The 14,626-nt window shown below is 42.4% G+C and overlaps 2 protein-coding genes across 3 annotated transcripts in view; one reads left to right on the forward strand and one right to left on the reverse strand.

The window, feature by feature from the left end:
• The window catches only part of LOC110283719 (E3 ubiquitin-protein ligase TRIM39), a 529,744-nt gene that overhangs the window by 234,611 nt on the left and 280,507 nt on the right, over nt 1-14,626 (reverse strand). The window lies entirely within an intron of this gene.
• Nucleotides 6,869-10,208, forward strand: LOC110283726 (HLA class I histocompatibility antigen, A-25 alpha chain-like). Of its 2 annotated transcripts, XM_029471228.1 has the most exons (6): nt 6,869-6,941; nt 7,177-7,446; nt 7,701-7,976; nt 8,672-8,947; nt 9,076-9,186; nt 9,926-10,208. In XM_029471228.1, the coding sequence occupies exons 1-6, from the start codon at nt 6,869-6,871 to the stop codon at nt 9,928-9,930; spliced, it is 1,011 nt and encodes a 336-aa protein (XP_029327088.1). In that variant the 3' UTR covers nt 9,931-10,208. The 2 variants fall into 2 exon arrangements, with proteins under 2 accessions (XP_029327088.1, XP_021004839.1); XM_021149180.1 differs by lacking the exon at nt 9,926-10,208 and having other exon boundaries at nt 9,076-9,209.

Here is a 14,626-nt window from a genome sequence, read left to right on the forward strand (position 1 = left end):
TGTGTAAATGTACCACATTTTCTGTATCCATTCCTCTGTTGAGGGGCATCTGGGTTCTTTCCAGCTTCTGGCTATTATAAATATGGCTGCTATGAACATAGTGGAGCATGTGTCCTTTTTTGTTTTTATACAGACAATTGACTCTATTATGATACCCACACACACACACACACACACATAAAGAGAGACAGACAGAGACAGAGAGCTCCACAAAGATAAAGAAACAGAGGCAGACAGAGAGGGACACAAAAATTCACATACACACAAACTTACAAATAGTATATATATATATATATATATATATATATATATGTCATATTTGTTTCTTTATGCTACATTTTCCTATTCAAGTGGGAAAATGTTAAAGACACAGCCACATATTATAAAGTGGGAACAATAAAGGTACTTAAGAGAATGTAAACACCCAGAAAAGGCTCTTTCTTTTCCACCATAACTCTGCTTTGAAAAATGGTCAATTCACACTTAAAATATCATTCTTTCATTCAAGGACTACAATATCTTCATTACAGCAGAGGTCTCAATACACTTGGTTCACTGTAGGATAATTAAACATCCACATAGGCAAAATTACATTGAGGTCCATTCACTTCTTACAGGTGTAGAGATCCTTACATTAAAATGTTTGAGAACTGCTGACTTACTTTCTCCCAGGATGGATGCAGGAGTGTGTTGTCAACATGCCAAGCATAGCAATTTGGGTAAGCAACTTGTCCTGATGGAGATCCCAGGACTCCATCTTTCTATTACCCACCCACCTGTCCATGTCACTCCCATAGACAATTCTAGGAAACACAAGGGGCCTCCCTGATATCAGGCTTATGAAATGAAATGGAAACTGCCCTTAGTTGATCTCTACTCATTACTCAACTTGAGTTCCACTATGTTCCATACCTCCATTTTTTAAGGGTGATGACCCTAACTCAGAATCATACCAAAACCTGTGAGTGTCACATCAGTAAAGAATTAGTTTGAGAAGATGGACCACCTAACGACTTGCCTCCTTTGTTACCTTACCAAACTCATCTGGGCTTTCCTGCTGGTCAGCCCTGCCCTGCTTTCTTTTCCATCCCTTTTCCAAGCCCCAGCTGTATTCCTCTTCAAGCTAGTGAATCTTCATGGGTTTCCATGAGAGAACTGGGTTCTCAATTTCTGTACTGCTTCCAGTTCATACTCCATGAGGTATCTATACATCATTGTGTCCAACCAGAACCTCTGAGACCCTCTTTTTGTTTCCTTAGAATTTGTTAAATCATGGGTAGTTTGGGGACATAAACACACTTAACTCAAACAAAAGAGCCAAGTGCCTGGTTGGATGAAGGAGGAGCCAGAGTAATAGAATCAGGAGATAAAGACAACACAGGGCTCTGAACTGGTTGAAAGGGAGCCTGTGGACCCCTAGTTCCAGAGTGAAGACTGTGAGTAAGAAGTTCTCCAGAAGTCTCCACACCAGCAACCAAATGGAACAGGTGCTAGGTAGTGGAAATTGTAGAGATTTTGGACCTGAATGAGCATGATTTAGTTTTCATTTTAATTTATGTCTCCATCCCACAGGCATGAAGGTCATAGCAGGGCTTTGTATGTGACAGTTACTGCTTTATCTAGCACAGGAATGTTCACAGTCTAAAGATGTCTAGCTGCATAGTAGTTGCATAGTGATGTTATCTGTGGTAGTTTGAATAAGTTTGGAGTCCATAGGGTTATATATATATATTTTTGAATATATATATTTGAATATATATTCGAATGCATTATAGGGTGAAGTGTGTCAGTCTGGGTGGTCTTGGGAGTTTCAAAAGCCCACCCTAAGGCTAGTGGCACACACTGTATCTCTCTGCTTGCAACTTGCAGGCCATTTGAGCTCTCTTCTACATCTTCAGCACCAAGTCTGAAAGCCTGATTCTATGTTCCTCCCCCAAGTTGAAGGTAAGGAAAGAACCTCTCCCATCTGCTCTGAGCTTGGTGCTCCTGTCCTCTGAGGCTTCCTGCTCAGAAGTAGGTAGCTTAAATGGTTATTATGAGTGGCATAATAAGGAAGGCATACTCATGGGTATCCTGACTCAACACGAGCAAGGAGCTCTCCAGAGAGATCACACTTCTCTCAGCTCAGTTTATTTTGTCAATTAAGTAGCAGTTCCTTTCCATCTGCTTTGGAAACTATGGCCTCTCTTATGTTCACTGTCCAAACACAGTGACATTGGAAGCCTGAGTTCTGGGTTGCTCTGTCTCTTGAGTACCTGCCCAGAGGCATTCAGAAGTCTAGTTGTTTAGAGTTAGATGTAGGCTCAGTATAATATATCTGGATATTTACTTTGGGCGGCTCTGTGGAGCATGTATCATTCCTAAAGCCTAACATTTCCCTTCTCTCTAGGCATGGTCTCGTGAGCACTGCTGGCTTTCTAGATTAAAATCTAAATGCCTTAATTTTACCCATTTTCTCTTCAGAATGCCCTTCAAACACTTGTGATGCATGACCTTGTATGTTGAAGAAAATCAGCCTGACATGCTGGCCCCTGGACTTCTACTCCCTGTTTCACCCTGAGCTGGAAGAGAGATGGGAACAACCAAACTCATGACATGGCACTGGTGCTGACCAGGGCTGCAAGGGATGGAAATTTCCATCAGTGGATAGCTGTGACTTTGGCTTCTTGGGAGGAGCAAGATGCATGTTATGTGAATCATGAGCTGCTAATTTAGCCCCTCGCCCTGAGAAGGGAAAAGACTGGCTATGAGCACAAATCCCACTGTGTTGGAATGTTGGACTCCTTGAGAGTACCTCACAAGTCAGTACTAAGAGACAGAGGTAAAACAAACAAACCAAAAAAAAAACCCCAAACTTACTATTCCTTGCCCCTCGGCTCTCCATCTCCATTGTGGGAAATATTTCTGTCAGGTTCTTGGAGCTATGCATATGGAAGCTATGGTCATTTTATGATAAAGATGGACAATAAAGGCAAAGAGTGGCCAAGGTCCATGATTTCTCTAAGTGGGATTTCAAGCATAAGCTGTGCATGTGCTATGTCCCTATGTGCATTGTAATAATCATGTATAAGAGCTTGATCAACCTGGGGCTTATGTAAAGATAAATAGAAAAGCATAAGCACATTCATGGTGATGATGAAGGAGATGATAGACACCTGGGACATAGTAAAATGAAAGCTGTTCCTGAGAACAGACCTCCAGGAGCAGAGTTGGTCATACCCATATTCACAACTTCATCTTGCTTCCATCTATACCTTGGGTCACAGTTATGGAAACTTCCCTAGAACAATGATCAGGGTTATCCTCATGACCATACTGCCTCTTTGGACTTTAACTGTGACCCAAGGTAGAGATAGGAAGAAGGGGAAACAATGAATATGACCAACTATCATCCTGGCACGTAAATTACTTAAGGAATATGAACTGGAAACAGTACAGACAATGAGACCCAAGCCCTAAAAGTACTTGATCTCTTTCTTCACATAAATTAGAGTAACAGGTGTATCAAAACAATAGGGATTAAAATATAGCAAGATGCCACAGGTGGAAAGGGACAAGGTGAAAGCCTGGTGGACCCAGTTTGATAGTTCTTCCTGGTTTTAAACTTGATTATATCTGGAATGATATATAATCTAGAAATGAAGGGCACATCTTTGATCCAGATCTTGAAGCACAGTGGCCCTAAAACGTTAGGACTCATATGAAATAGTATATGCCTTTAATCCCATGAGACTGAGGCTAACATACCTCTCAGTTCAAGGCTGGGACACAGCAAGTTCCACATCCAGGCATGGTTGTACCTACATTTAGTCTAAGTTATACCTTCTTCTAGAGGCCTATATAAGGACAATGGAAGAAGGAAGTCTCAATCTTCTTCACATGCTTGCACTTACTTGCCAGCACATCTTTTACAGTTTATTTCTTCAGAATTCTAGCTTATACAGAAGACCATATGACACATCTAGCCTCATGGGACTGAACAACTAGTATATTCTTCATCTTTCTATTTACAGATGTTGGATTAGTTAGACTGCAGTTTGTAAGTCATTGCAAAAAAAAATCCATATATGTAGCTGTAGCTGTAGATGATGTATATGTATATGTGAATAAATTGTGTGTGTTTTGTGTGTGTCATAAGTTTTATTCCTGTAGAGAACCCTGAATAATACACCAGGAGACAACTGTGCTAAGCCCAGGCCTTGCTTGACTTAACACCAAAACCAATGTCCTATTTGCAAAGGATTTATTACAAGCACAAAATTCATATGAATCTGAGCCTTTATTTTCTCCATAAATTTTACTCATCTTCAGGACATGAGTCAATCACACACTCTGACAAGAAGTTTCAAAGTCATATACAAATGCTTTATTAAATCAAGAAGCATGAAGTTGCAGCTCAGTGAAAGTTAAAGTTCAATCAGGATGGAGGTTTCCAAGCCTTGTCTGTGATGGAGCATGAGAGATAACAGAGGAACACAAAGTAAGGGTGGAGATGGAGTTTGTTGCTGCCCATGACCTCTTACATAGTGCTTGGAAGACATACACATAGTCACAGTCAGAAGTAGAAAGAGAAGGCACCAGGTTTTGAAGCCACATTGGAGGAGAATTCAGAACAGATATTGTATGGCCTTTTGTCTTAAAACCCTGTAGACAAAAAGCACAGGAATAAATGTGTTTAAATGGTGACATACTGAACAGCACATCACATGTTCACACTACCTTAATTTCAAGAATTCCCATACCACAGGATTCTCTTCTCTGTTCATCTCCCTCCTGAAATCCAGGCCCTTTAGGGTATCATCATTTAATGCTGTAAAAGAAAGCTGGACATCCTAGGAACTTTATCTCCTATTGAAAACAGAATTGAATCCAAGTCAATTGACAATAGAACTAAATGAGGAGATATAGGCTGGCTATGATTCCTCATGAGCTTCTTTCTATATTAAGTTGAGCAGGAAATAGCCACCACTGTTACTATTGTCAAGACAGAGCATAGCTGTCTCTTATTTTACTCTTGGAAATAAACCCTTTTATTAGGGCTCATGGAGGTAGCAGGATCCAGAGGGCCTAGAAAAATCTCCCAATTCTTATCTCAAATATGTTTCCAGAAATGTGACTGCAGATTCAGATAAACAAGATGGAAGACTGTACATGAAGAGGGATAACTGGCTGACTGGGTTCCTATTCTAAGTAGGGAATTTCCCTCTGACTTCTGAGAGCTGAGCATCAGGTCTCTGCCACTTCTGTCATTGCTGCTATGAATCTGTGCACTATTCTCTTTATGTTTCATAATGGAGTTAATGTCAGCACAAAACCCCAGGCTAAATTAGCAGCTGTGTGGAGGGAATCTGCTGTCATTTGTCAGGTTACACACTCAGCTCAGGTTTGAAATCCCCATGGAGATGTGAACTAAGATTCATTCCATCCTTTGTTTACTTTTAGTCCTTCTCTTATGTATCAGAAAAGTCACTACTGTTCTGATAAGCAGGGCTTTAAGAACCAGAGAAGTCACAATAGCCATGGATGGGAAGGTGCACGTTGGCAGCTCTGGAAAGGGAAGGGAAAGAAAGCAAGTGTGAGTTCTCTGACCTCTAGCTCTCATTCTTTACGCCATTCTAGATCTCCCAAAGGATTCCCACTCTCTCTGAATGGTCTCTGTGCACACACCTTGTCCTTTCTCTATCTCAGGGTAATGTGCTCAGGCAGCCCCTCATGAATCACAGGACACCTGTATCTCTCCTCTTCCCCATGGCATCACCAAGCTGCCTATATCTGGAAGGGTCCATCCCCTGCAGGCCTGGTCTATACCACCTCCATGTTCTGATTCTGCTTGTTCCCATAATTCTGCCAGGTTAGGGTTGATTTCAGTTTGGTAGACATTCAGGGCCTCAGCACCCAGCACCTCAGGGTGATTTTTTTCTGTCAGGTCTGTCCCTAGGATTTGCATGTACTTTAAGCGTGTCTGAGGGAAACAATTGAAAATTTAGGGCATTTTATAGTCTTCCTGAGGCTCCATCAGTGATCAGGTTACCTTTTTATAAATGAACAGGAGAGTTGGCTTGAAAGAGGGGTGCCAACACCACACAGTAATATATATTTAGGGTATGGGTGGGGTAATCTGGAAAGTTTGAGCATCAGCATGAAGCTGGACAGAGGATATGCTGATCTCTCTCTAGGGATATGGATTTCTCATACTGACCGGGTGAAGAGGAAAGACTCAGAAACATTGGAGTCAGACTACAGAGTCATCGTGCATGGACATGGAACTGGTTTGAGAGAGTTCATGGTTCAGAAAGCAAATGGAAGGACCTGATGTTTAATTGACAGCTTGAACTGTTCTTAATGAAGGCTTATCCCTCTGGGACTTATCCTCAGAAAACAGGAGCTGTAGTCTTAGAGCACATGGGGAATTTCCTGTCCACACTTCTAAATAAAATTATCTTCCAATAGCCCAACTGTGAGAGGAATGACTTCCCACATTCAAAGTCCAGATAAGTCTTCACATCTTGTGCATAATCTAACTCCTCCCACAGTTGTCTGGTCCTCTCAGCTCTCTTCCCAACTGTAATCCAAGTTGTCAGGTCTCCATTCATTGAGATATAATTGGGGCCAGTGATGCCTAAGAACTCTAATAATCCACGAATGGAAATCCTCTCATGGCAGTGCATCTGAGCAGTATCTGAGCTGCAAAGGGATGACCCTAGAGAGTTCTCTTCCAGGCATTCATTTTTCCATCACCAAACCCCAAAGGCCTCTATAACTACCTTTGGGAATTCTTAAGACAAACCAATCAGGCTCCTCCTTTCAAGATAATGAAATGAACAGATAATAGCAGACTCTGAGTCTCCATCTCCACTCTTCAAGCAAGATGAAGACCTTTGTTACCGAGGCTCTCTTCCTGCTGCTGCAGGTTCTGCTGGCCATGACCAGTCATTCAGATGGTGAGTGGGGTCGTCCATAGGGAAAAGACCCACCTTAGCAAACAAAGGAGTGCATCTCTAGGGGTGGAGCACCAGGAAACTCTATATTATCCCAGCAAGAACCTAGATTCACTTCACCACTTTACATCCTACTCCTGCCCCTTGTTTCCTAATCCTACTTACCCCTGGGGTCTGTTTTGTGGAGCACCAGAGGGTCCTCTTGTGGGGTTAACATCTAAAGACTCACTATACCTAGGTACCCACTTTTTTGGCTTTTTCCAAACTCTCTTCACCTTGCCCTGGCTGCCTAAGCCCCACTTCATCAGTGTTGGCTTTGTGGATGATATACAGTTTGAGAGATTCAACAGCAGAAGAGATGTTCAGAGGACAGAGCACTGTGCACCATGGATAGATCAAAAGAAGCCAGAGTATTGGAAGGATAACACAGACCTCATTCTGAGCTATTTTCAGGATTTAACAGAGATACTGCAAAGGATGCTCAAAATCTACAACTACAGTGTAACTGGTGAGTAAGTCTATTCAGAAACTCCAAATTTCCACCTCTCCAAGGGCCTGAACCTGGTCTTCATGACCGTGTTTTTCTCCTGGAAAATGTGACCCATGTCTCAAGGGAGCCATAGGACACTGTTGTGATTTTCTGTCCACTTAAGACCAAACTACAGTCCACTTAGAAAGGGCATATGGAAGAGACCATTTCTCTGAAGGGTCCTATCAATTGTTTGGGCTTGTTGGGGTGTCTGAAAGTGGGTTCTTGTTCAGGATATCACACGATCCAGAGAAGGTATGGCTGCTATATTCTGCCTCGAGGGTATTTCAGAAATGGATTCTTTGAAGTAGTCTTCAATGACCATGATTACATCAGGCTGAATGAGGACCTAAGCACTTGGACCCCAGTGGGCAAGTTTGCTGAGATTCTCAGAGAAGAGTGGGACTCATCAGGTTTTACACAAAATGTGAAGAATTTCCTGAAGGTTGAATGTGTGGACTTATTCCTCACAGAGCTGGAGTATGGAAAGGAGATTTTGCTGAGAACAGGTAAGGACAGAAACTGCCCCATCTGTTCCGACACAGGAGCTCTGGGATGCTGAAATACTAACTCTATCTTTCATCAAAGGGGAAATATGGTTTGTGGGTTTCTTGAATCAACATGAAGGAGGGACTCTTTCTAGTGTTAAGCATTCTCTTAGGAGAGATCATTCTGTAAATTAAGCAGCAGTTCCTTCAATTTAATTTGTGAACCATGATATCTTCCAGGCCTGTTCACAGTGTGTTTACAATGCATTTGAGGCCTATCCTCAGTGTATTTGAGTCTTTAGTCTCCTCCCATTAAGAACCAGAATGAAGCTGGGCGTGGTGGCGCATGCCTTTAATCCTAGCACTCGGGAGGCAGAGGCCAGTGGATTTCTGAGTTCGAGGCTAGCCTGGTCTACAAAGTGAGTTCCAGGACAGCCAGGACTATACAGAGAAACCCTGTCTCAAAAAACCAAAAAAAAAAAAAAAAAGAACCAGAATGATACAGCATTTTCTCCTCTGTACTGCTCATGTTGATTCCAAAACATTCCAAGGAATAGACAACCACACCCATATCTTCAATTTAGGTTGCTGTGTGGGGTTGACACCTCTCTCTCAAGCTAACTCTACTGTCCATTCACACAAAGTTACATATGCATTGATTGTTCCCTAAGAAAAATGCCAAGTGTCTTAAATTTCCGATTGTTCCCCCCCCCTAGATATCCCCAAAATACATGTGATCCGTAAGGTCAGACCTGATAAGAAAATCACTCTGAGGTGCTGGGCCTTGAAATTTTACCCTGCTGAAATCACCTTAACCTGGGAAAGGGAAGAAAGCAATCAAACCCTGGACATGGAGGTCACAGAGACCATGCCTACAGGGGATGGAACCTTCCAGAAGTGGGCAGCTGTTGTGGTACTTTCTGGAGAAGAACATAGATATAAATGTCATGTGAATCATGAGGGGCTGCCTGAGTCCATCACCCTGAGATGGGGTAAGGACTGGAATTGAGCATAGACATGGTTCTGAGAGAGTGGGAGTGCTCAGGGAGAGCTACAGCAGGGACAACATAGAGGGCTGAAGGTAGGGTCTTCACTCTGTTTCCCTTCATTTCCTTCCCAGTGCCTCCTGAGCCCACCATTTCCTTTATGCATATTGTTATTGCTGTGGTTATTGGAGCTCTGCTTATGGGAGCTATGATGACTTTGCTGATATGGAAGAGAAGGACTAGAGGTAAGAAAGGGTCAGGGACTTAGTTCATGTCTCCAGGGAAATAACAAGCCTAAGCTGTGAAATGCCCTGCCACATGACAGCAGATTTCATCCACATAACTGCAGTTTATACAGGGCAGATGTGTTGAGAGTAACTTCATTGCCAATCATAAAGAACATAATAAACAGAATAATTACATTGACAGAGATGTCAGAGATCTTATTCTCAGCGCTCAGGTGTCAAAGAGACATTCCCTATTTAGAGTAAACATCCAGGGTTCCAGACATCACATTTTATGGACAGGTTTCCATCATGATTATCTGGATCTGGAGACACAGTTCTGTACACTTATCTTACATAAAGGCCCGGAGATTCCTCTAGGTCATCTTCACCCTGCTGCCTCCATGACATCTAATATAAGAGCATGCTTCCAGGTTAAATAGGAAACAGCTATGTTCAATCTAATCAGTAATAAAAGTTGTGACACAGCCATGGGAAACATATTGATATAGAAAAGAACACACTCAGTTTTGCTTTGCTTGCCACAGTGAGATGAAATTCCTTGGATGCCCAGCTTTCTGTTACAGCAGTAAAAAGAGACACCCTAAAGGTCCTGGTATGCACCAGAGAGAGGGACAGAACATAGAATCCTGAGGGATGGGGACTCCTGGGATTGGGTATCTATGAGTGAGTGAGGAGCTGTTGTCTATGTCATCATTTAATGATACATATCTGTGTTTCTTATTCTTTTTACCTACAGGTTAAGACAGATGTGGTACAGAGCCATTAAACAATGTTTCTGGCTTCTCCTCCCATGTTGCCTTCTCTTTCTACACCTGACTGTGACTAGGTGTCTGTCTCCTCTCAGCACAGTGTAAGCAGCTCACAGGCAGGAAGAAGCCCCATCTTGACTCTTATTGTGTGTTTCCCTCAGTTATCTCTCATATTCCCACACAGGCAGGACTGGGAAACCTCCATCCCCAATTGGAATTTATCTTTCACCAACCTAGCATCTCATGCTCCTGTCTTTTCTTAACTATTAGCTTATGTTCTTGCAACTTCTTGACAGATTGTTTGATTGATGTCATTAAAATGAGTAAAACTTGATGACCAAATAAAGCTCAGACCCTTATGAAATTTGTGATTTCTGTGCTAAATCCATTACCTGTATGGCATTGGTTACAGTGTGGAGTCAAGGGAGCCCTGGGCTGTGCACAGTTGCTGCTGGTTCCACCTGGGCTTTCACATTGTCGCTTTCCTCCTGAATAATTTTCCTGTCTCCTAATACCAATCTTCCAGTACACCTGTTCTTCTGGGTCATGTGATCCAAAGGTCTTAGGCAGTTTTCAGCCTTGTCCATGGTCTGTGATGTTCTCTTGGGTGAACAGTCAGTCTGTTCAGGCTTTAGTCTGATGTTAAATCAGGAGAAATTTAGATTATTGTTTCAACTTGAGTTATACTTGTTCTCAGTTTTGTGTATGAGTCATGTGTCCTTGTCTTCTTCTGTCAACTGTCAGTGACAATATTAGGAAGTTTTCCTGTCAGGTAACACAGATCATCTCTCTGCTATTCTGTCAAAGACATGAGAGGTAAAACCTGGTTTTAGACAGCCTTGGGTAGTATAACATGTCTAACAAATCCACAGAACTCAACTTGCCAACATGATGTTTGCAAGTTCAAGATTAACCTGAACTATATACTGAGGACATGTTCTAAAATAAGTTAAAAACTTAAATGGTATATGGTAGATATATCTCTACTATTTTAATATCAATTAAAAGAAAATAGAATTAATATTTGCTTTTCATATAGGAAGAAGCTTTAGTATAAATAAAGTCACATGGAATAAACTTAAGGGCTCAGCCTACATACCCACTTCTCTATCCTGATTCTCCATTAGGTGTCCATGCTAACCTAATATAGTCCCCCCACACATAGAGGTACAAGGTGCATCCTTGATCATGATCAGGGCTCAGTTGTGACTGTGCTCATATTGATACTCCATGTGGTATTTCCAGGACAAGATACCCAGGCATGACCTTTGGAGTGCTATTTTGAACTCATGCCCTTCAGAAAAGAATGTGACCCATAGGATGAGATTCAGATTCTGTGAATGGACAGATTTGTCCTGAAAATGGCAGAATTAAAAGAAGGTTACCTTGGGCTATGGTCAGATTCTTCCCATGTGCTTGTGATCTCAGCTATGTTATTAGAACTGAAGAGAGGTCTTTGAGGAACCACTGGCCAGATGAAAATCTTATCCCATGTGGGAGGGAGATGAAAGCAATCAGAGGACTGGGGAGTGAAAGAGGGATCTGGGTGGGAAAGGGGACAGGGAGGGGAAGCGGGGGGGGGGGGATGACCAGGTATTGGGTTGGGGGAAAAGACTGAAACCATGGGAAACAGCAGATAGAATAGAAACAGGCATGCTTAGGAGGTAGGAGGTAGGGGGACCCTCCAGAATGTTTTAGAGACCTGGGAGGTGAGAGACTCTCAGTATCAAAAGGAGGGACCTTGGATGAAATGCCCTCCATTGGGGAGAGAGAACTTGTAGAGCCCACTTCCAGCAGAAAGACAGGGCATCAAGTTAGAGAGGGAGGGTGCCATTCTACAGCTAAAATCCCTGACCCATAATTGTTACAGAACTACAGGGATTAAAAAGAAGAAGAGCCTGAGGAAAAGGAGGTCCAGTGACAGATCCAATATGGGATCCAGCTCTCAGGGAGGCCTCAAGGCCTGTCACTATTACTGAGGCTATGGAATGCTCACAAAAAGGGCTCTACCATGATTGCCCTCTGACAGACCCAATGAGCAGCTGAAAATGTCAGATGTAGATATGTACATCCAACCAATGGACAGAAGTTGCTGAACCCTGTGATTAAAATAGAGAAAAGCTGGAAGAAGCTGAGGAGGAGGGCAATCCTGTAGGAGGACCAGCAGTCTCAATTAATATGGACTGCCTAGATCTCTCAGACACTTGACCACCAACCAGGCAGCATACACCAGCTGATATGAGGCCCTCAACACATATCCAGCAAAGGACTGCAAAGTTTGGGTTCAGTCAGAGACAATGTACCTAACCTTCAAAAGACTGGAGGCACCAAGGAGTAGAGAGGTCTGCTGTGGTAGGGGCTGGGGGTTTGGGGACATCGTCCTTTGAGGTAAGGGGTGGTAGGAGGTATGGGATGTTGACTAGTCAGAGGGTGGACTATGACAGGCATTAAATCTAGAGTGAAAAAAAGACGAAATAAAATTTAAAAATAAGAAAAGCATAGGGAAAAAAATAAAAAATCATTCAAGACCCTATTAATAGGCACAGGTATCCATGGATCCTCAAGACTTGTTTTGATCCAGTATGAAATTATTATGTATCATTTTTCAATAAAATAAGGGTCATAAATTTCTGTTCATAACATAGTATGGATGAATATAGGTGACAGAAGGCAATATACCTTGGGAATACAGAGAAATTGTAATATATATATATTACAATATATAAATATATATTACAATTTAATATAATGTAATATTATATATATATATATAAATAGATAGATAGATAGATAGATATAGATGTCTAGACATAATTAGAACAAAATGGTCTAACATTGCTGGCATGTTGGTCCCCATGTTTGGACTCAGGAGAAAGTTGTGACTCAAACCAGTAGGACATAGATGAGGGTAAGGCCACTTGTCTCCACACAGTAGTCCCAGGAAACTGGACCCAAGATTTAGGTTGTAGTAAGGAGGTAGGCTCTACAGTTACCCATCTCAGCATGTGTTGTGAATTTGGTTTAATGCTTGGATAATATTATTTGGGTTTCCAAAATTACACTGGAATGTGCATGTCTGCATGTAATACACTGAAGGTCTATGCCTCTCACTGGCTGTGATTTGTAAATAGAATTGCCAGTGGCCAACAACTGGACAGGGAGACAGAGGCAGGATTCCTAGGATTTCCAGAGAAGGAAGCAGGAGGAAGGAGCTACCATGTCAGGAAGGAGAAGATCCAACCCTGAGAAGTGTAGGACAAATGTACAGAGACTGCCAACTTGAAAAAGTCGGGAATTAGGCCTAGGAGGTCTGCAAGCCTGAGTCCAGGGTAGCAAAGATAGAATATGGATTTCAGTGAGTAATAGTCAGAAGTATGTGAGGGAGCCACTAGCAATGTGGAATTTTGGATGTGGCTCACTGAGCTGTTTAAGGCAAATTAAAATAGAAGGCTGCATGTGTGTCTTTCATTCATAAATTTAGAGAATATGAGCAGTAGCAAGGATCTCCTTCAGGTACTGCTGGGGAGATTAGAGCAGAACCACACTATAGAAATAACCATGTCTGTCATTCCTATTGGCAATACCTAGAGACACCAACTCCCCAATGCCCATGAAGGTTATAAAGTGAAGAGAGACAAGTCCTGACTCAGCTTGTAGGCATAAGCAAAGGAGGAATCCATTGACCTTGAACTTTCCTAATCCCTGTCCTTGATTCAGAAACATATGCATGAGTCCTGAGTTCAGTAGGGAAAGAGTCTCACAGAGGACCCAGAGCTCAGATTGGCTAAGATGCACTACCTAGAAAACTCCATTTCTGTTGTAACTCACCTGGACTCTCCCTACTTCCCTATTGGAGAACTAGTTTCTGCTGTGACCACCAAACCTACCTGGTATTTCTTGAAGACAAGAATATATGGCAATAGTGCCATATAGAAACTATCAGAGAACTACAAAGAGGCTTAAACTGCAAACCAAATTTGGGTAATATGGTTTGTGTGGTACAAGGTTAGAAGACACACTTTACAGAGTCACAGGGACAGTATTCATTCCAGGGATGCAAGTGATAGGTGAAAAGTCATCTAGAATATGGGTGAGGGACAGGTCAGGTGACTCTTAGCATGGGCTCCATGTGAGCTATGAGCTCTGGGAGAAGATTTGGAGGACAGGAAGGATTCTGACAGCTAGGATCCAGATAAGGGATTTCATATCTTCTTCTCCAGCTCCAGAAGCTGAGGATGAACTGAGCAAACGCCTGAGCCTATTCAGGACATTTTTATTCAGACCTGACCTGGGTGTTTTGGTTTTGTCAATTTGACACAAGCTACTTTATACAGGGGGGTGAAACTTGGTGGACCAAATATCTTCATCAGATTTCCTCTGTGCAAGACTTTAAGGGTCCAAATCAGTGCTGAGCCTGTGCTCCTTGATTATATAAAAGCAGGATGAGGAAGCCAGTAAGCAGCAGTCCTCCACGGAGTGGGCCTTCCTCCATGATCCTCCCTTGAATGCTTGGCCTAAGCACCTCACTGTTTGTACTGGCTATTTTTGTGTCAACTTGACACAGCTGGTGTTATCAGAGAAAAAGGAGCTTCAGTTGAGGAAATGCCTCCATGAGATCTAACTATAAGGCATTTTTCTCAATTAGTGATGAAGGGGGAAAGGCCCCTTGTGGGTGGGACCATCTCTGG

Source organism: Mus caroli, chromosome 17, assembly GCF_900094665.2.
Source record: "Mus caroli chromosome 17, CAROLI_EIJ_v1.1, whole genome shotgun sequence".
Classification (NCBI taxonomy): domain Eukaryota; kingdom Metazoa; phylum Chordata; class Mammalia; order Rodentia; family Muridae; genus Mus; species Mus caroli.